A 22,338-nucleotide genomic window follows, 5' to 3' on the forward strand; every position below is an offset into this window, starting at 1 on the left:
CATGGAGCCTACTTGGGATTCTCTGTTTCCCCCTCTCTGTCTGTCCCCCCACCCTGCACTTGTGCACACATCCATGCATGCAGTCTCTCTCTCAAAATAAATAAATATTTTTTAAAAATATTAATTATTTTATTTGCACATAGACAAAGTAGTTAGCAATACTTTTCCAAAGACTGCACCTTTCAGAAAAGAGGCAAACAGCAGAAAAATGTCTTAGACTTCAGAGGAAGATGTATCAGTCACCTGCCATGGCTCCAACTTACTACTGACCACTTCCCATGGCATAATGTGAAATCAGGTATGCTGAAAAGTCCAGCACACAGGGATTTATATATGAGGGAAAAAAGCTAAAACTATTTAAATAGCTTAAAAATGTGAAAGACAAAAAAGTACATAAATAACTATATTAAAAATGCACATGCTCAAAGTGAGTTTGAATGTAGTATAATAAATGAAAAGAACGGTAGTAGAGAATGAAAACATTTACCTTAGTCTCAATGTAATTTTTTAAAATATATTGTGAAAATAATTGTTATAGGAGACCCTCATGGAGATGCTCTGATACAACCTTTATGGTTCCCCCACCTTCTCTTGTGAAAAGTAAGGAAATAAATTAAGATATAAAGCAAACATGACATCAGGTTTGTGCTGCTTCCCCCAAACAATAAAGTTATACTACAGAAAATCTTTTGCTCTAAGCCTCTGTGTCCAGGAATCATGCTTGTTTATCGTTTAATGTTTGTATTAAAGAGAGAGACCTATTCCTTAGAGTTCTAAATAAGATGGTGAAGTTGTGATCTGATGTCCCCATTAAACTTGCTCTAAAGATGTGACCTCTAAACAATATGAGAGAATTTTATGTCACTGAAGAAAACCCACCATTTTTATGCCATCAAAGATCCACCATTGTTGACTCAGGGAAAGTTACAAACGGGTTTCGCTACCACTGTCTGTCCCCCCCCCCCCCCCCAAAGAAGTCAATGAGTTGTGCACAGGAAATACAGTTGTGGGTTGTGAACAAACTCTCTGTTTCTACCTTTTCATCCAGGTGAATTTTGCTCAGGGGTCCAGGACAGCTAAGATATCTGAAGTAATCATACCTCTGACAGAGGGCTGAAAGTAGTATACATAATATCTACATGTTCCTTGACAGGGTTCTGGATAGGCAACAAAGAGACCTTGAAAAAACCCTTAGGGTCATGAAACTTCTATTTCATTGTATACAAAGGAATCAAAATAAGGTCTAAACCAAAGAAGAGAGTTGGGAGTCATGACTTTTGGCAAGGCTGAAAACAGTCATAATCACTGTATAACCAGATTATAGATAATTTGGAAAACAAGAGGGAAAAAACTCACCCAATGTTTTCATATGTTTCAGGTCAATTTTTAAAAACTCTATTATCTGTTAACAACTACAACAAAAGACAACCTCCTCAGATTCAATACAACCCAACATTTTCTTAATTAGATCTTGAAAAAAGAACTGCTATGAAATTACTTTGTTTAGGGATTCTGCACAGTCTTTTTTTTTGTTTTTATATATATAATTTACTGTCAAATTGGCTAACATACAGTGTATACAATGTGCTCTTGGTTTTGGGGTAGATTCCCATGATTCATTGCTTACATACAACACACAGTGATCATCCTAACAAATGCCCTCCTCAATGTCCCTCACCCATTTTTCTCTCTCCCCCAAACCCCCATCAACCCTCAGTTTGTTCTCTGTATTTAAGACTCTCTTATGGTTTGCCTCCCTTCCTCTCTGTAACTACTTTTTTTCCCTTCCCTTCCCCCATGGTCTTCTGTTAAGTTTCTCAAGTTCCACATATGAGTGAAAACATATGATATCTGTCTTTCTCTGACTTATTTCACTTAGCATAATACCCTAGGAAACAATCAACAAAACTAAAAGGCAACCGACAGAATGGGAAAAGATATTTGCAAATGACATATCGAATAAAGGGTTAGTATCCAAAATCTATAAAGAACTTACCAAATGCAATACCTAAAAAACAAATAATCCAGTGAAGAAATGAGCAGAAGACATAAATAGACACTTTCCAAAGAAGACATCCAGATGGCCAAGAGACACATGAAAAGATGCTCAACATCACTCATCATAGGGGAAATACAAATCAAAACCACACTGAGATACCACCTCACACCGGTCAGAGTGGATAAAATAAACAACTCAGGAAACAACAGATGGTGGCAAGGATGTGGAGAAACGGGAACCCTCTTGTACTGTTGGTGGGAATGCAAACTAGTGCACACTCTTAAACTCAAGAAATTTAACAATCTCATTTGGTTTAAAAGTGACATTCTACAAATTTAACTTAGAAATTCCACTAGTACATTTTAAGTTTCTGATTTTTCATTTTTAATATTTTTTCATAATAAAGGTTTAACTAGTCCTACCATCTATGCATGCTAATGCATTAACTGGGTTAATTCAAAGGGCTTTTTGTTTGTTTTTTAGTTTGATCATTCTAATTAATTGCTTACCATTTTCTAGAGAGTTCCCTGTTTTGATGAAATACTTCCTTTTGTCCTCAGGCCAATTTTGTCTTTCCTGTAAGTGCTTTGTTATATTCAAGTAGGCTTCATCAAGACTCATGGCCATAAAATTGGGATCATAATCAGCAAGTATTTCCTTAACCTTCAAAAGGAACAAAATGGTTTAAATTCTGCTGCCACAGCAAAACCTGTCATATAACAGCTGATAAGAAACATTAATATTCTTACTTTGAAATATAGCAAAAATCCTACAATCAATAGCTCATAGATTTAGGGAATAAATAATTTATTGCTAGGGCAAGTTTGTTCAAATTCTCTTTTGCATTAAAATAGATCATGAAGGCAGAAGACCATGAAACAGCTTCATTTGATACAATCTCTATTCAGCCATCTTTATCTAGATATAACAAGTGACTCAAATAAATCTCAGACATCCTTCTGCTGGCACAGAAAGAACAGTTAAGTAACATAATTTTAAATAACTGGTCAAGAGTAGAAGTGGTAACAATAGGACCCTGCTCCCTCTCACCTTTTATGATGGTTTTTGTTCATTTTATTTATTTCTTTATAATTTTTTTTAAGTTTATTTATTTTGAAAGAGACAAGAGAGAGTGAGAGGGGCAGAGAGAGAGAGGGAGAGAGAGAGAATCCTAAGCAGTCTCCATACTGTTAGTACAGAGCCCGATGTAGGGCTCAAACTCATGAACCATGAGATCATGACTTGAGGGAAGATCTAGAGTCAGACACTGATCCACCCAGGTGCCCCAATGGTTTCTGTTCCTTTTAGAAAGCAATAATCTTGGGGCACCTGAGTGGCTCAGTAGGTTAAGCATCTGACTCTTGACCTTGGCGCAGGTCATGACCTCAGGATTCATGAGATGAAGCCCCATGTCGGGCTCTGCACTGACAAACCAGAGACTGCTTGGGATTTTTTCTTTCTCCCTGACTCTCCCCCTCCCCCACTTGCCCTCTTGAGTGTGTGTGCTCTCTCAAAACAATTAAACATTTTAAAAAAATAAAAAGGAATAATCTTACATAAAGGTACTATGATGCTTTAGAAAGTAGTTCTATTTTAATTAATTATAATATGTACATAAAACTCCACTCAAAACATACATTAATGCATGTATCCATTCAGAAAATAAAGCTCAATTATCGTGATTTGGAACAGGAAAGAGGACAACTCTACAGTGGAAGTCTGTGACTATATTAAATTATGAGGAAAAGTCTGGAGCTGCATCTTGAGATAAAAGAAATGAAGAGATCAGAATTTCTGTATGATTCCAGAAATGACTTTTATATAAGACAGTTTTATTATGTGAAACTATGAATTTTTTTAACCACTGAAGTATTACCTGAAATTAGAGGAAGTAGTTGCCAAAATAATATATATATTTGAAAAAAGTATTTATTGAATTATGTTATACTTCCATCTAGTATTTAAAATCTGTCTGCTGTATAATGAGAACTTTTTTGAAGTTTTATAAAAAGAAAGCTTTTTAGCTTATTTTAATTATGAACAGCTGTGTCAAAGGTAATTTTAGAAAATGGCGATATAAAACTTGGCCATGCTTTACTCAGAGAGTACCTTAATTAGCTTTGTTCTTGTAGAAGAAACCAGTTTTATAATGTACTCAAATGGAATCTTTCTAGTGAAAATGAAACTCTGGAAAGTCTGTAGTTGGCAGCCAACTATGATTATTCTGAATGAGAAGTACTCCCTAGAGACACGGAGTACTCACTAACTTCCTTTTCATAGGATACTGCTTCAAGAACAAAAATAGACATGTTCCAGTAAAATTCAAGCACTCTGCCTTCCAGAACAGTTAAAGCTGTTCCATTCTTTTGGATAAAATAAAAATGGCTTTTCCTTAAACTTTTAAACCAAGCCACACATATTAACACCCTTATAGTCAGGGAATTTGTGCTGTAGTTCAGTTACACACAAGAACTCACTCGTTATCTGCAAAAAAACTAGCTAGATCCTGCTCAAATTTGAAAGATTTCTTCAATATATGTAAGACTGCAGGAAACTAAAAATAATTTAGGTCTCATCATATCATCTGAAGTTTTAATGAGTTAAATAAAGTAGGACACAAAAAAATCCTTTCTTACAAGGTTTTTGAAGGATTTTCAAACTTACTGAAAGCCTACAATATTTACAGGTAGCATTTCTACCCTTTTACATTAGGAATACAGTAAAAGACATAAGCAGTAACCACCTGTGAACGTGCCTCCCCCTTCACCACCACCTTTTCAGAGAGAGACAAAAAGCACTTGCTGCCACAGACTGTTTTTGAAAGAATTAAAAAAAGAATTTGCTTTTTTATTTGGGGTAGAGCACCTTTTTAATTTCGGTGGGAGTCATTTCTAGAGTACATGGGGTGGAAAACAAATAAGAGGAGCAAATCTAAAGATTCTTCACATGACTAAATGGTAATAAGTGCTAGCTCAAAGTTTCTTAAGGGTTTCAATTCAGACAGTCAACTTTAACACTGTATTGTACTACAGTAGACTAAAAGTGTTTCATGTAGTATTCTAAAATTTTAATTTATGACTTAAGTTTTAGCACTAGCATGATAGTCCAGTTATCAAAAATAGAGAAAAATAGCAGCTTTTCCTATAAGACAGTTTAGGCAATTTTACTGAATTAAATCTTTATATTTCAAAGACCCTTTTCAAATCAAGATTATTCCGTTTTTTCTTCCATTATCAGTCTCTTGGACATTAAATGCTCATAAGCATCTTCACTAGACTATGAGGCAAGGAAAACAGTTAATCAAAATACAGGAATTTTATTATTGTTTAAAAACATTTGATAAAAAAATTTATTCGCAAAAGAGTTTGAAATTAATAACTTGAGTAGATTATATAAATTATAAATATAAGGTGATTCTAGAAAGATATATTTTGTACATTAAGAAAAAAACAGCTGAAGTTAATGTAGGTTAAAATTAAGGCAATCCAAACTTTTCTGGGGAAATAAGAGCTTCTAAACAGAAAAAAAAAATATATGGAAAAGCAAATATCTGGGAAATAGAAGGGTGTACTCTGCATACTCAGTTCAGTTTTCTTTTTTTTTTTTTTTTTGTTAATTTTTCTAAATGTTTCTTTGTTTTTGAGACAGAGAGAGACAGAGCATGAGCAGGGGAGGGGCAGAAAGAGAGGGAGACACAGAATGTGAAGCAGGGTCCAGGCTCTGAGCTGTCAGCACAGAACCCGATGTGGGGCTTGAACTCATCAACTGCGAGATCATGACCTGAGCTGAAGTCAGATGCTTAACCAACTGAGCCACCCAGCTCGGTTTTCAATAAATAAGCTGGACAAGTGATAGAGAGGTAAGATTTAAAGGGATAAGCTAAGACCAAATTATGAGGTGCTAAGGCATCTGGACTTGATTCTGTAAGTGAAAAGAAATCACTCAAAGTCTGTAATAGGAGTTCATCAGACTTACCTCTCTACTCACAGCTTGGTATTTGTCAAAGTTTGGGGGCACTATAGTGAGTTGTGGGCAGAGTCTTTTAGCAATAAATCCTGGCATAGCTGCACGAACACCAAACCTCCTTGCATAGTAATTCGAGGTAGACTGAAAGAAAACAGACCACATAGGAAAAAATATACAAACCTAAATGGACACTTGATCAATACATTCATAAGAAACACATTACTGATGTGCATTTTCAAGTCAAGGACATTTCTTTTATAGGCCACTGCCTCGAATTGAGCTTTGACTTTATCCTATCATAGTATTATACCATGACCCTCTCTCTCACTGCTGTCTCCATATTTATAACATGATACCAGGAAATAAACAAGACTAATAAAAAGGTTCTCTTATATTTCCAATAACTAAACTTCACTTGCTCTTTTTTTTTTTTTTTTTTTTTAAGTGCCATGAGGCTAGATGGTTTTAAGTTTATTTTTTTGGAGAAATAACACACACAAGCGAGTGCATGAGCAGGGGAGGGGCAAGGAGAGAGAGAGAGAGAGAGAGAGAGAGACAGAGAGAATTCCAAGCAGGCTCCACACTGTTGGCACAGAGCCCGATGCAGAGCTCGAAGTGGGGCTCAACGCAGGGCTCGATCTCACAAACCAAGAAATCATGACCTGAGCCAAAATCAAGAGTTGGACGCTTAACCGCCTGAGCCACCAGGGGTCCCTAAACTTTACTGGTTCTAAGGCATACCTAATATAGTATACAGCAAAGTTTGGATGATGGTGGGTGATGCTACATGGAACTAATAGTTATAAAGTAATGTTATAGTACAAATAGATGTTACATGAAAGTAATAGTATAGAAAGTAATAGTATAGTATACTAGTATAGATTTGAAATTTGCTATACTTGGGGTTTGGGAAATTTTTCATTTACAACAAAAGTCAAAGGTTCTAATATATTGTCAGCCAAATTATATGTCAAAAATATAAGTGAATAAAGCTTAAAAGAACTTTGAAAATTACGTTTTATTTTTTCAGGCTTGAATATCCTTTTTGGTGAAACACTTTTGGTGAAAAAAATTATGAAAGTCAGAAGGAGAACATTACTTTTAAATCTTGTTGATGATGATACCACACACAGTACCATTTCCAAAAAAATTTTATCACAAGTGACATCTTTGAAATCTCAAGTGAAAATTCAAAGGAATGCAAAACAGAATCTACCATATGAAAGGGATTACTTCAGAATAACATCAATTTGCCATTAATGGTTTTCAAATGGCATTTAATAAAAATCTTGATAGTACTCCAAACTATGCTAATCTTTGGTCAGTATTCTGGAACAGCAAATGCAGATAGCACTAGAAAAACAAATCAATATGTTAAATATAAATAAACCTAATGGAATTGATATGAAAGCTAGATCTATAGTAGAGCTGAAACAAAATTTATAATACAACTGCCTTTAACTTTCAGGTTTGTGGTAGGTAGACTACATGTAAATCACAGCCACAGTATTTTACAGTTCCTCCTATCCAAGGGTGGGCTCCAGTGTCTCATGCCAAGTGACTAGCACTGAGACTTGCTTTGATCAAAAAGATGTGAAAGAGTGACATTATGTGAGTCTTGAAGCCTAGGCATTATGAAGTCTGCAACTTTAGCCTTTGCTTTTTTGGGAAGCCAGCAACTGTGTAAAGATCTTGGGTTAAACTGCTAAATGATGATAATGTACCATATGGACAGAGGAAAGCTCAATGGAATGGAATGGTTTCCAGCCACCTTGGCTGAAGGGCCAAGCATGTTAGTGAAGCCATTTTGGATCCTCCAGCCCCTGCTAAATAGCTCTAGACAACCTCAGGTAGAGTGGAGTTATCCCCATTGTACTCTGCTTAAATTAGAGAATCATGAACAAATAAATGGTGTCCACTAAGTACTTGGAGGGGTTTGTTATACAGCAATAAATAACTGCCATGAGGTCTAACTATGAATCCCAACTTAGAACATTTCAAGGATCTACCCAATTCATCAAAAAAGAATTTAAAAAAATTTTTTTTTAATGTTTATTTTTGAGAGAGAGAGAGCGAGTGCTAGTGGGGGAGGGGCAGAGAGAGAGAGAGGAAGACACAGAATCTGAAGTAGGCTCCAGGCTCTGAGCTGTCAGCAGAGAGCCTGATGCGGGGCTCGGACTCACAGACTGTGAGATCATGACCCAAGCTGAAGTCAGACACTTAACCGACTGAGCCACCCAGGCGCCCCAAAAAAGAATTCTAACTGTAATAGACTGGAATAATCAAACATGTGCTATCACTACCATTAATTTCTAAATATACTTTTATGAGTTTAATAGAACAATAGCAATTATACTTCAAATCTCATTAGAAGGGAAGTCTATTAGCTGAGCACACAAAAGCAGTAATCTTTGTTTAAATATGGCAAATAATCATTTTGAATTTGGAAATAATAACCCATTTTTAGGAGGACAGAATTTATAGGAAAGAAAATATTTTGCAGATCTAGCAATGGATTTAGCTTTAACATGGCTACAGTATGCGTGCGTGTATGTATATATACACACACATAGATAATTTCACATAGATTATGATATATGTTCTTAAAAATAAATGCATTTTTTCAAATATAGGCTGATTATTTATAGGAAAAGGAGAGTAGTCTTTCAATAAACACTGTTTTGAAACTTCAATTGTTAGTTGTCTGCATACTTATGGGAGCACAGATAATGAACAAACAGATTATAGTTTTATAATAAAACAGTAACTCAGTAGGAAGCAGATTTATAGCTAAGGCATTTGAAAGAGTTAGAAACAGGGTAGAACTCACTTTGTTTCTCTTATAGATATGTTTTTTTATACCAAAATCCATCTACTCCAGGTGTCATTTCTAATTCCCCACACAGTTTTAGCCACATATAGCAATCCTGGCCATCTTTACCTTCTATGGTTAGGGTGGCAATGAGGGAGAGCAACATGGCAATCACAAAAGTTAAGATTCTAAGCCATGGGAAAAACTAATTACAGTCCTATTTTAATGAAGTATGTTACTCTAGAACTCAGGTTGGGAAACCTTTTCTGTAAAAGTCTGGATAGTAATTACTTTAAACTTTGCAGATCATAGGGTCTCTGTTGCAGCTACTCAACTCTGCTCTTTTAGTATTATTATTTTTTAATCTGAGAGAGAGATAGAGAAAGCATGCACATACAAGCAGGCAAGAGGGGCAGAGGAAGAGAATTTTAAGCAGGCTTCATGCTCAGTGTGGAGCCTGGCGTAGGATTCAATCTCACAACTGTGAGATAATGACCTGAGACGAAATTAAGAGTTGGCCACTCAACTGACTGAGACACCCAGGAGCCCCTCAACTCTGCTCTTTCAATGCAACAACAAATGAATGGCACGTGACAGAGTTCCAATAAAATTTTATTTACAAAAAAAAAGGACTAGATTTGGCCTGCAAGCCACTGTGTGCAAGCCTGCTTTAGAATAACATTTCCTTTTCTTTCTTCTCCAGTTCTCTTTAACTAGAATAGTTACTTTAAAAAATACAATTTGCAACAGAAAGATACAATGTCACTCTACCATTCACCAGGTTTGTAATTTTGGGGAAGTTTTTAAACACCCCTCTGAGTTAGTTTCTTTGTCTGTCAAATGGAAATAAAAATTTCCTCAAGTGATGTTGAAAGGATTCTGTAATTGAGCACATATAAAGCACACAGAAAAACGCCCAGCAAACTGGTAAAGCTTACCAAAGGCTTCCCCTTCCCCCTTCATGAACCAGTAAGCTTTACTTGAATATGTTATGAAATTTCCTTTTTTGTCTTTGATCTTTACCTACTTACCAACATCATCATTGATCCTACAGCAATGGGTTTATCCTTCAGTTCTGGATTGTCCCTCATTTCTACAGCTGCATAGAAAGCATCCATGTCAATGTGCACTATAGTATTGTTCAGATCCCGGCTCTGTTCTAATTCCATTGCAAATCTGTCAACCTTAATTTTTTAAAAAGTTAACATATTTTTAGTCAACATGATATCAAAACACCATCAATCATAACATCAATCTCTCGTTTAGTAGGTATCTATCTCTGTCCATCTATCCATCCATCCTTCCACCCACCCACTGACCCACCTATCTATGTATACATTTTTTTGTTGAAGTTTCTTTTTTATTTATTTAACTTTTTTTAATTTAATTAATCTCTACACCCAACATAAGGCTCAAACTCACAACCTCAAAGTCAAAAGTCAAAGTCATATGTTCCACCGACTGAGCCAGCCAGGTACCCCTATCTACTTACACTTTATTGTTGTTTATTAAGGCTGATAATTGCTTCTATTTTCATGAAGATAGGGAGTGGATTCTCAAATATCTTACCCTACCAAGTCTTCCATCTCTCACTCACTACAATCACATAATAGGAACTTAATAAATATTTCTTGAATGAATGAAATATTGTAAGTGCTTGTATCAAATGATTCTTCTGCTTTATAAATTTGGACATCAACTAATGGTAAATAAAAGCTTAGGTAAAATAAACAATTCTCACTGACTCATAACATTAACATTTTAAAGTAGCAACAAAGGAAATCTACAACGAAAGATTATATACTTCTTTGGCATATTACCTTTACGCTGAAGAGTACTGTACAAGTGAATGTACAAATCATAATGTAAACATTCACTCTGTAGAACTGTTTTTATAAGTCTAAAATTTGGTAACCGTTAGTCAATACAAATCAAAATTGAAAATTTAAGCTATAATCTATTCTTTCATGAAATCAATATATATGTCAAATATAATAGCCAAGAAACTTATCTTTAAAGCATTTTTATTTCTCTAGAGAGAAAGAATTGGATTGATAAGAAGAAAGGGAAATGCAAGGAGGTAAAAATAACCAAAGTATGGCAGGCAGTAAGAAAAAGGTTTATGTAACAGACAGACCCATTTCCAAGTGTTCCTTTTTTGTGGCCTCTACTATAGAGGCTGAAGAGAAAAGAAGCTAAATATGCTTCCCAGCTTTCCCCGTAGCCGAGGGTGGTGGTGTGACCATTGTGATCTATGATCACTTTGAATAAGATGGAATACATAAGGAGCAAGGAATAGTGGCTAGCAAATGGGACAAGTTTAATGAATGTAATCTCTTACTAAAGGATCAAAGGATAGCTGCACAGCAAAGGAATAAAAAACTGAGGGGAAAATAGATATAAGCAATAGGGGTAAGCTCTGGAATGAAAGCAATTTCCACCATGTGGAGATCTCTATAGCAGGTTTTCTCAAAAGTGGAAAGTTGCAGGGGTATAATTCAGTATTTCCTCCTCATTAGACTTCAACTCTGCTTCCATTCTGGATAATTTTTTTCATGGTCTTCCTTCTTAGCATTATAGTGACACTAGTTTCCCCACTAGCTGCAGGCTAAGACTGCAACTTCTCTTTTAGAAATAATCCCCTGAGGAGCACCTGGTGGCTCAGTTGGTTAAGGGTCCGACTTCGGCTCAGGTCATGATCTCACAGTTCATGATTTCGAGGCCCACGTCGGGCTCTGTGCTGACAGCTTGGAGACTGGAGCCTGGAGCCTGCTTCAGATTCTGCGTCTCCCTCTCCCTCTGCCCCTCCCTGGCTTGCACTCTGTCTCTCTCTCTCTCTCAAAATTAGAAATATTAAAAGAAATAATCCCCTGAACCATATTTGTTTCCAGTTGGTTCCAGTGAACCTCTAGAGGGTCTGCTTCTGTTTAGGCTACAACTCACTGAGATGCTCTGTGCCTTTTTCAGGCTGTTCCTCTGTCTAGGATGATCTTCCTCATTCTGTCATAAAGCCTTGAAGGGTCAGCTCAGATACCTCTCTGTGGCTTAATTAGCTCTCTGTCCTCCACGCCACAGAATTTAATGTTCCCTTAGTTGTTTTCCTGCCCCTATGGTGCACTTACTATATTAGATACTAAATTATGAGTTCTATCAGGATAAAGACTTGATTTGCCTTTAAATTCTTTTCTTATAAGAGAGAAAGAGGTGAGACTTATAGGAGAAAATACATAAATTTTACACTGATAAATATATATATATTTTTCTGGTTTAAAAAGAGGAAGTAGAATGTGCAGAAAAATTTTGCAGAAGGCTGATCTCATGCAGCGAGAAACCTAGTAAGTGGAACTTTCACATGACTCCAATCTATCATCCAGATTTAAAACAACTATTTTTTCCAGTACTTCGATTTTAAATTAGAGAATAGCATCCTGACATTAAAAAAAAAAAAAAAAAAAAAAAAAGATGTAGACAAATCATGGAGGCTAATAAAAATAAGGGTGGGTTAAAAACTACTCTATTTCAATCCAGAAAATATACCTATGATAGGAATTGACTGAGAATACGGGAGCAGCATTTGAAGTATCTTAACCCATAAACATTGGAAAGGAAAAAGATAATAAATGGAAAGCAAACCAGGTAGAAAAAAGCTTTCCTTAGCCTCATATGTTAATTTTATGACAGTTCCTTCAGCAATCTATTATCTTTTCTGTGCTTCAAGCAAAAGTACAGTTGGCAAAAGGAAACCTCCCCACTGAGTGACTCACACAGTCCGCTTTCCTCTACTCTCATTACTCACCCTTGTCTAAACACTTTTCTCTCTGCAACTACCAAATGCACACCACCCTGCTTTTCTCAAATTTCTTCTAATGAAATCCTCATTCATGTTTTCCATTCTTCTATTTTCCCTTACAAATAACTTCCATGTTCTGATCTGAGCCTCTCACGTGTATGTTATCCCTTTTGCCACAGTTCAAAACTAGTGTGTGTGACCATGGTTAAGAATAAGAGCTTCTTCTGGGTCTTCAGTTACATGATGGGGGCAAGTTAACTCCCCTCATTCTTCCTTTTTTTGAAAAGTGGGACTAAACCAATCCCCAACGATTGGAAGAATTAAAAGAGCTACTCATGTAATGTACTCATCCAGGGATATGGAAAGGGCTTCATGATATTACCTATAATTTTAAAAACAGAAGTGACATTTATTGAGTATATCAATATATATGTTGATATACACCGTCCTATAACCACGGTGGCTAAGTGTACAGATTAGAATCAACACTTCTATGTTAACTCATTTAGTGATAAAAATAATTCTGAGATGGTAATTATTATTCCCATCTTGTAGATGAGGAAACTAAACTTCAGTAAGAGGAAGTAATCTGCCCTAAGTCATACAGCTGGTAAATGTTAGCACTAGACCTATGAACCAAGTTACTCTAAAGGTTGTGCTCTTTCCATTATTTTATAATGCTTCCCTAAAATGTATCTTAAAAAGTCTTTAATATTGAAATAACTTCAAACCAAACTCAAATAGTGTATTTTATATCAACATTATGCTTTACTTTTTAAAAAAATCCCCTTTTTTGATTACATTCAGGTAACTGTTTCAGAAATATTGTTTTTCATTTTCCTGACTTACTACTACCCTAAATTGGTAAATAAACCCAGGTCCATAAAATCAGTTGTTAAAATGGTCAAAATGCACAGATTTGCTGTGTAGTTTCCATTTAATATAACATGGATGTTTGTCTATTCTTTTTTTTTTTTTTTTAAGTTTATTTATTTATTTGAGAGAGAGAAAGAGAGAGGGAGACCGTGAACAGGACAGGGGCAGAAAGAGAAGGAGAGAGAGAGAATCCCAAGCAGGCTCCACAATGGCAACATGGAGCCCGATGTGGGGCTCGATCTCACAAACTGTGAGATCATGACCTGAACCAGAATCAAGAGTTGGACACTTAACCAACTGTGCCACCCAGGCACCTCAGATGTTTGTCTATCTAATTTATGAATCCATGTTATAACAAGATGTTTTGGCAGCTACAAAAATGATTGTGCCTTTAAGAAGTCTAAAGAGGGCAGGATGGAGTGGGGAACACTTAGGTTCTGAATAAATACTCCGGCAGACTATAGAGGTTAGTTACCTCAGCTTGACTAACAATAATAGTTCCTACCATCATAGCATCCATACAAAAATCTATTATTTGGAAAATTCATGACACTGGAATAGAAACACATTTCCCATAGAAAACCTCTCTTACTCTCAGATCTTCTAGATTCCTTAGGATTTCCTCAATCCCCTCCCATTTACACAATTTCTTTTAAAGGAAGCTCAACAAGTGAAACAATTTAACAATCAACATAAAACAGATTTCCTGCCACTCCCCTTTCAAAAGATGTCAGAGAGTCTCTCATGAAATAGTCAACAAAAACTGTAACAAAATCTGAAGCTCTGTTACACAATATATTTTCTAATACTTCAGATTATTAGCATATTTAAGGATTATGAGCTTTAAAAAGAGTCATGAACAGCAAAAAGTTCTTATATTGCATGACTCATATGCATCATATCTTTAAAGCTTTATAAGAGATATTTGTATAGATGATTAAAACTTACCAAAAAAAGGTTCTGAAAATAAATTGCCTAAGGATTAATATCAATTAAAAATAATGTTATTATACACAGAATGGATTTGTTTTAACTCGATGAAACAATGCTTAAATTTATGCGAAAGAAACAATGCATGAGAAAAAAATTTATAGAATCGTAGTGAAGGAACATATTAAACATATTATTATTATTGAATAACTAAAATTGCATGGTATGATAGAGGAAAAGATTCAACTGAGTAGAAGAGAGAATCCAGAAACAAATTTAAGTACAATGAGAATTTAGTATAGGAAGAAAGAAAGGGCCTGGGTGGCTCAGTCTGTTAAGTGACCGACTTCAGATCACGTCATGATCTTGCAGTTCATGAGTTTGAGCCCTGCGTGGGGCTCTGTGCTAACAGCTTGGAGCCTGGAGCCTGCTTTGGATTCTGTGTCTCCCTCTCCCTCTGTCCCTCCCCTGCTCGCACTCTGTCTCTCAAAAATGAATAAACGTTAAAAAAAATTAAAAGGAGAAAGCACGTGAGCTGACGTAATGTGTGCAATTTCTCTTTGACTTGTTGAATAGCAAATTACTTGCCTTTGATTTTTTTTCCTCATTCTTTCTTCCTTACTGGGGTCTAGAATATAGACTGGAGGTAATCCCATTTTGTAAACCAGGTAAGGATAACACTTAGGGGATGACAGAACAACACGATGTAGAACCTGGGTCCCTAAATTACTACAGTGAGCAGAACCACCCAATCAGTTGGGACTACTTATCTATTTTTTTTAATGTTTATTTATTTATGAGAGAGAGAGACAGAGCATGAGTGGGGCAGGAGCAGAGAGAGAGGGAGACAAGAATCCAAAGCTGGGTCCAGGCTCCAAGTTGTCAGCAAGAGCCCACATGGGGCTTGAACCCATGGAACTGCAAGATCATGACCTGAGCTGAAGTTGGATGCTTAACCGACTGAGCCACCCAGGTACCCCAGGAATACTTATCTATTATGTGAGAAAGAAATAAACTCTTAACTGATCTGAACCACTGTATTTTGGGATCTTGTGCCAGCTACTTAGCCTATATACTAACAATAAAAAAGGAATTCCCATAGGAATGAAATATTAATGGCTAATACAAGGGAAGACATTCTTTTTCTGTCATAATCAAAGAAGGCGCAAATTAAAATAACCCTGAAATATTTAGACACTACCAGCAAAAACTAAAGGATTGATAAAATTAATAAAATTTAATTTGAAACAAGTATGTGAGGAAACTAGCACTCTTGTGTTGAAAATGTGAAACTGTACAATATTTGGTGAAAATAACAGGACAAGAGTACAAAGATATGTAAATAAGAACAATCATCGCAAGGTTATATATAAAAACAAAAAACTGAAACCCATGTGGGATAAGGCAAATAAATTATGGTACCTCCATACAGTAGAATGCTATGCAGCATTAAAAATGCTAATTTGGGGGGTCGCCTGGGTGGCTCAGTCAGTTAAGCGTCTGACTTCGGCTCAGATCATGATATCGCAGTTTGTGAGTTTGAGCCCCGCATAGAGCTCTGTGCTTCAGCACAGAGCCTGGAGCCTGCTTTGGATCTGTGTCTCCCTCTCTCTCTGCCCCTCCCCTGCTCGTGCTCTTTCTCTGTCCCTCAAAAAATGAATAAATGTTAAAAAAATTTTTTTTAAATGATAATTTGCAAAGGCAAGTGATCTTTCTTTATGAGAGGAGACCACTTACCACATAAGATAAAAAACTAGCTTGTGCTCTAGGAAAGCATATATGAAGAAAATGACACATTACAATTTGGCAAAGAAAAAAACATAAAGTTTGGCATCTCTGAACTCTATCACGAGAAGAAATGTGTGGCCTAGATCAATATGATTTTATCATCATGTTACAGCCTAAACTGCTTTGTTAAATTGAATCAGATTTTGATAGAGGATAAAAACTGTCTTTAAAAGTAAATTTTATTAAAAAATTTTTTTTAAATATATAAAAGTAAACCTTAGGTTTACCAGCAAAACCTTGACTATTTTGAGTTTTCAATCTACTACAGTGTTGCTCTACTCAAACTCTTCTCCTGGAATAGCTTTTAAATACCAGAGGAAACTCTTTGGAGTATTTATTCCCTGAAGATACTGGAGAAGCCAAAAGCCTCCAAATTTTTAGAAGTCTGGTGTTTTATCTTAAAAATTCATGCACATTTGGCATTCTACCTTAGTTTTAGTACAACACAATTATGTTTTAAATTGCTTTATAATTTAATTAGTGAACATGTTCCCCTAAATCTGTTTTGCAAAATCAGCATTGAAGAAAACATGCCACATTTATCTTGTGGCCTTTTGTAGCTGCAAAGTATGTATATAACAAAAAGAACATAAGCTTTGGATTAAATCCTAGCTCTGAAGCTAGGCAAGTTATTTACCCTAATTAAGGCTCCATTAACTCTTCTGTATAATGGAGGTGACAATGCCTAGGTATGGGGTCTTTATGTAAAAGAGTAGACCAATATTTAACAAAGTATGCATATTTGTTAAATTTTATGCTTTACAATATAATGAACATTTACATTTTACCTTGTTTTCAGTTGTGACTTGACCATGATGCATTTTAACTATCAATTACTATTCTACCAGCTTTCACTTTCTTTAGCAATTAAATTAATACCTGTAATTGTGCTTTCCTTAGCTGTTGGCTGGTAATTTGAGCTTTTTGTTGCATCATATTTTCAATTCGTTGGTTGACTTGTTTTTCTTTCTTGAGCTCATTTCCATAAAATTTGGACCCCTTTGTAAGAAACCAAAACAAAGCATAAGAAAGTGTCAGAAGGAAAGTATCGCCGTAGTATGTATAACCATGGTACCTAAGTGTATAGACTAGAATCACAATTACTGAATTCAAAACTTAGCTCACTCCTTGCTAGCTGGGTGACCCTAAAACTACTAATCTTTCTATGCCTCAATTTCCTTACCTGCAAAATGAATTTACAGTTACCTACATCATAGGCTTGTTGAGACAGTAATTATACGCTGCAAACTCTGAGATGAGTACAGATCGGCACTCAGAAAATAACAATGTGTCCTAGACAGGATCCATGGGCATATCCAAGCCCTCAGTCATTTGGGTTATCAGTTATTTCCTTCACTTTTATGTAAAAGGCATTTATAAAATTTTGGGGCACCTGGGTGGTTCAGTCGGTTAACTGAGCGTCCGACTTCGGCTCAGGTCATGATCTCATGGCTCATGAGTTCAAGCCCGACATCAGGCTCTGTGTTAACAGCTCAGAAACTGAAGCCTGCTTTGGATTCTGTGTCTCCCTCTTTCTCTGCCCCACCCTCACTTGCACTCTCTCAAAAATTTTTTAAAAAAGCTTTTACAAAATTTTAATGTTAGTCATTAAAGAAAATGTAGAAAATCACTTTTAGAAAATCACCTATCATCCCATCACTAAACATAATATCTATTCATTCATCAGGTTGATAAATTTTGTTTAATGTTAATGTGTTTATTTTGAGAGAGAGAGAGAGAGAGAGAGAGAGAGAGAACAAGAGCAACTGAGTAGGGGAGGGGCAAAGAGAAAGAGAGAGAGAGAGAGAGAGAGAGAGAGAGAGAGAGAGAGAGAGAGAGAGAGAATCCCAAGTAGGCTCTGCACAGTTAGCAAAGAGCCTGACCAGGGGCTTAATCCATGAAACCCTGAGATCATGACCTGAGCCAAAACCAAGAGTTGGACACTTAACCAACTGAGCCACCCAGGTGCCCTAGGTTGATGGACATTTAGATTATTTTTACTCTTTGGCTTTTATGAGAAATGCTGCAATGAACATTCATATAGACATTTTTGCATGGACATATGTTTTCACTTTCCTTAGGTACCCAGGAGTGGAATCTCTGAGTCATATGGTAACTCCATTCTAAACCTTTTGAGAAACTGCCAGACTGTTTTCCAAAGTGGCTGAACCATTTTATAATCCCACCAGCAAAGTATGAGGGTTCTATTTTTCTGTCTTTAGTGAAAAGTCTATTTATATTTTTTGTCCATTTTTAACCAGGTTGTCTTACTAATAATTTATAAAAATTCTCTTTATATTCTGGATGTAAGTCCTTTATCAGATAAGTATTTTGCAAATATTTTATATTACTATGTTGCTTTTCATTTCATTTTTTAATTGTGTCTTTTGAAGTGCAGATGTTTTCAAATGTGATGAGTCTAACTTGTCAACTTTTTCTTTTACTGACTGTGCTTTTATTGTTATATCTAAGAAATGCTTGTCTAACCAAAAGTCTCAAAGACTTTCTCATATCTTCATTACGTTTTACTGCTTTGGCTCTTACATTTAACTTGATTTTGAGTTAAATTTGTATATGGTGTGAAGTGAGGGTTTAGGTTCATCTTTTTCTTGCATGTGGATATCCAGTTGTCCCAGCATCATGTGCTGCACAGATGATCCTTCTGCCTTGGTACTTTCATCAAAAACCAATAAAGTATCAATGCAAAGATTTACTTCTGGACTCTTAATTCTACCCCATTGTTCAATATGTCTAGCCTTATGACAGTAACACACTATCTTGATAACTGCAGCTTTATAGCACATTCTTAAACAGGAAAGCCAAAGACCTTATTGTTTGTTCCTTTTCAAAATTGTTTTCACTATTTTAGGTGTTTCACATTTCCATATAAGTTTTAGGGTCTGTTTATCAATTTCGGCAGGAAAAAAAGCCCCTTGAATTTGGATGAAGAATTACACTGAATCCATAGATCAGTTTGGGGAGAACTACCCTCTTAACAATGTTGAGTCTTCTCATTGTTGAACATAGGATGCTTTCATTTTTAGATCTTTACTTTCCCTCAACACACTTTTGTTATTTTCAGGGTACAACTGTTGCACTCCTTTTGAAATCTGTAAGAGTTTCTATCCATAAACATCATGTTATTTGTGAAGAGATAGTTTTATTTCTTCCTTTCCAATCTAGATGTCTTTTATTTCTTTCTATTGCCTGACTACACTGGCTAGAACTTTCAGGACTATGTTGAAGAGAAGACATGAGAGTGAACTTCCTTGCCTTGTTCCTGATTTTAGGAGAAAAGTGCATTCCTGGAATAAATCCCACTTGGTCATGGAACATAATCTTCTTTTTATAGTGCTGGATTCAGTTTGCTAACATTTTGTTGAGGGCTTTTATATTTACAATGATCTATAATATTCTGCCTGTTTGGCTATTGTATCAAGGTGATACTGGTCTTAGAGAATGAGTTGGTAAATACTACATATTTCTTCATTTTCTGGAAGAACTTGTGGAATACTGGTATTATTTCTTCTTTTTTAAATGTTTACTTATTTATTATTTTTTTTCTAATGTTTATTTATTTTTGAAAGAGAGAGAGAGAGAGAGAGAGAGAGAGAGAATGAGCGGGGGAGGGGCTGAGAGAGGGAGACACAGAATCCGAAACAGGCTCCAGGCTCTGAGCTGTCGGCACAGAGCCCAGTGCTGAGCTCGAACTCATGAACTGCGAAATCATGACCTGAGCTGAAGTCAGATGGTTAACCAACTGAGCCACACAGGTACCCCAGTATTATTTCTTCTTAAGTGTCAGATAAAATTCACCACTGAAGCCATCTTGACTTGTTTTTTGTTTTTTTTTCGGGGGGGGGGGGGGGGAATGGAGATTTTTAATTATTGATTTAATTTCTTTCCTTATTAAAGGTCTATTTAGATTTTCATATTTTCTTGAGTCAGTTTTGGAAAACTTTAAATTTCTAGAAATTTATCCAATTTATTGGGATTTGTTTTAAAATACTCCATCTTCTACCTCCAAAATTCAGTAGGGAGGGGTGAGATAGATGAAACAATATTTGCAAATAAGGTGATGTCTGATGATGCTGGGTGATGATTACCCAGGAATTCACTTTAGTATCTCATTTTCTGTATGTTTATAATTTCTGATAGGGGCATCTGGGTGGCTTAGTTGGTTGTGTGTCTGACTCTTGATTTCAGCTTAGGTCATGATCCCAGGGTCGTGGGATCAAGCCCCATCAGGCTTTGTACTGAGCATGGAGTCTGCTTAAAATTCTCTCCCTCTCTCCATCTGCCTGTCTTCCTGATTCACACTCTCTCTAAAAAAAATAAATAACAACAAAAAATGTTTCTGATAAAAATTTTAAAGAAGTTGCATTTCTGTGAAGCAGTAACAATTAGAAAATTTCAATTCAAAAAAGATATTTATGATGAACTCCCCAACCCCTCACACTAGAGGAATATATATTATATAAAATATATAAATATTTTAATATATATTGGTATATAAAATATGTATAAAGTATGTATTTTATATGATAGATACATATCAATCAGATGATATGTATATATAGTTCTATGTATGTATATACAGCTGACCTTTGAACATCATGGATTTGTACTGCATTAGGCCAACTCATACATGGACTTGTTTCAATAAAAACAGTACAATACAGGGGCGCCTGGGTAGCTCAGTTGGTTAAGCATCTGACTTCAGCTCAGGTCATGGTTTCATGGTTCGTGAGTTCAAGCCCCTCACTGGGCTCTGTGCTGGCAGCTCAGGGCCTGGATGGAGCCTGCTTTGGATTCTGTGTCTCCCTCCCTTTCTGCTCCTCCCCCGCTCACGTTCTGTCTCTCAAAATAAATAAACATTAAAAAAAAATCTTTAAAAAAAAATAGTACAGTACTGTAAATATATTTTTTTCTTGCTTACAATTTGTTTAACATTTTCTTTTCTCCATCTTACTTTATTATAAGAATACAGTATGTAATACACATAATATACAAAATTTGTGTTAATCGACTGTTTTTGTTACTGGTAAGGCTTCCAGTCAATTGTAGGCTATTAGCAGTTCATTTTCGAGGAGTCAAAAGTTGTACATGGATTTTCAATTGTGTGTGTGTGTGGGGGGGGGGCAGTGCTCCTAACCTTCGCACTGTTCAATGGTCAACTGTATATCACATAAAACTTATATGAAAGAGCAAATGCTCTTTTTAAGATATTCTTGAAAAAGAATAAAGAGCAAAAAAAGAACTTGTTCTAGCAGTTGTCTAGACTTACTAGACAATACTGGAATGCAGGTCATGTTGTAATGATATAATAACAATCCAGTGGAACAGAAGAAAGCACTGCAGATCAGTAAGAAATGATGATCTAGATGAACTATTTAATAAGTGTTACTGGGACACAGAGAAGAGAGAGTAAAGATAAAATCTGGGATGACTTAAACATTCTATTTCTTAACCTGAAAACTAGGGTCATAGGTTTTAATTCTTTTTTTAAGTTTTAAGATGAAAATTTCAAAACAATCTCAGAGAATACAGATTAGTACAATAAACACTATATAAAACTATCACTGAGATTTAACAACATTTTGTCTTATTTCCTTCACTGTTTTTTTTAAGTAAACTGTTTTAAAGTAAATTAGAGATATAATGATATTTAGCTATTCTATACAGTGTTTTAGTATGCATTTTTAAAAATGACGTCCTTTTCCTAGGTAATTATAATAGCATTTTCAAAGCTAATAAAATTAACAATAGTTCCTTAATACAATCTAGTACCCTGTCCATATTCAAATTCCCTTAACTGTTCCAAATATATTTGTTCAAACCAAGATCCAACCAGGGTCCATATATTATGTTTGCTTACTTCATCTCAATTTTTTTACTTTTAAAATTTTATCTATATTTTATACACTTAAAAAATTATTTTTCCCTCAAGGTTTTATTTTGGATTTCTAAATCTTCCAACATTTGAAGGAATAGTACAAAGAACACCCCTATGTCCTCACCTAGATTCACCAGCTATTAATATCCTGATACATTTAGTTTCTCCCACAATTTCTAGGAATACACAATACACACACCCCCACTCCAACATATGCACTTGCACAAGCATGCATGCATACACACACACTCCTCCCCCTCTTTTTGGTTAAACCATTTAAA

The 22,338-nt window shown here is 35.6% G+C and overlaps 1 protein-coding gene across 8 annotated transcripts in view; it reads right to left on the reverse strand.

Moving 5' to 3' along the window:
- The window catches only part of POLK (DNA polymerase kappa), a 73,262-nt gene that overhangs the window by 22,905 nt on the left and 28,019 nt on the right, over positions 1 to 22,338 (reverse strand). For 6 of the 8 annotated variants that reach the window (XM_058729318.1, XM_058729347.1, XM_058729284.1 and 3 more), the window contains exons 3-6: positions 17,041 to 17,160; positions 9,809 to 9,961; positions 5,975 to 6,106; positions 2,509 to 2,662 (exon numbers count right to left, since the gene is read on the reverse strand). In XM_058729318.1, coding sequence (XP_058585301.1) covers positions 2,509 to 2,662; positions 5,975 to 6,106; positions 9,809 to 9,961; positions 17,041 to 17,160 — 559 coding nt within the window. The remainder of the gene's footprint in view (positions 1 to 2,508; positions 2,663 to 5,974; positions 6,107 to 9,808; positions 9,962 to 17,040; positions 17,161 to 22,338) is intronic. The other 2 variants (XM_058729329.1, XM_058729338.1) reach the window with 2 other exon arrangements.

The sequence above is a fragment of the Neofelis nebulosa genome, chromosome 1 (genome assembly GCF_028018385.1).
Source record: "Neofelis nebulosa isolate mNeoNeb1 chromosome 1, mNeoNeb1.pri, whole genome shotgun sequence".
NCBI lineage: Eukaryota > Metazoa > Chordata > Mammalia > Carnivora > Felidae > Neofelis > Neofelis nebulosa.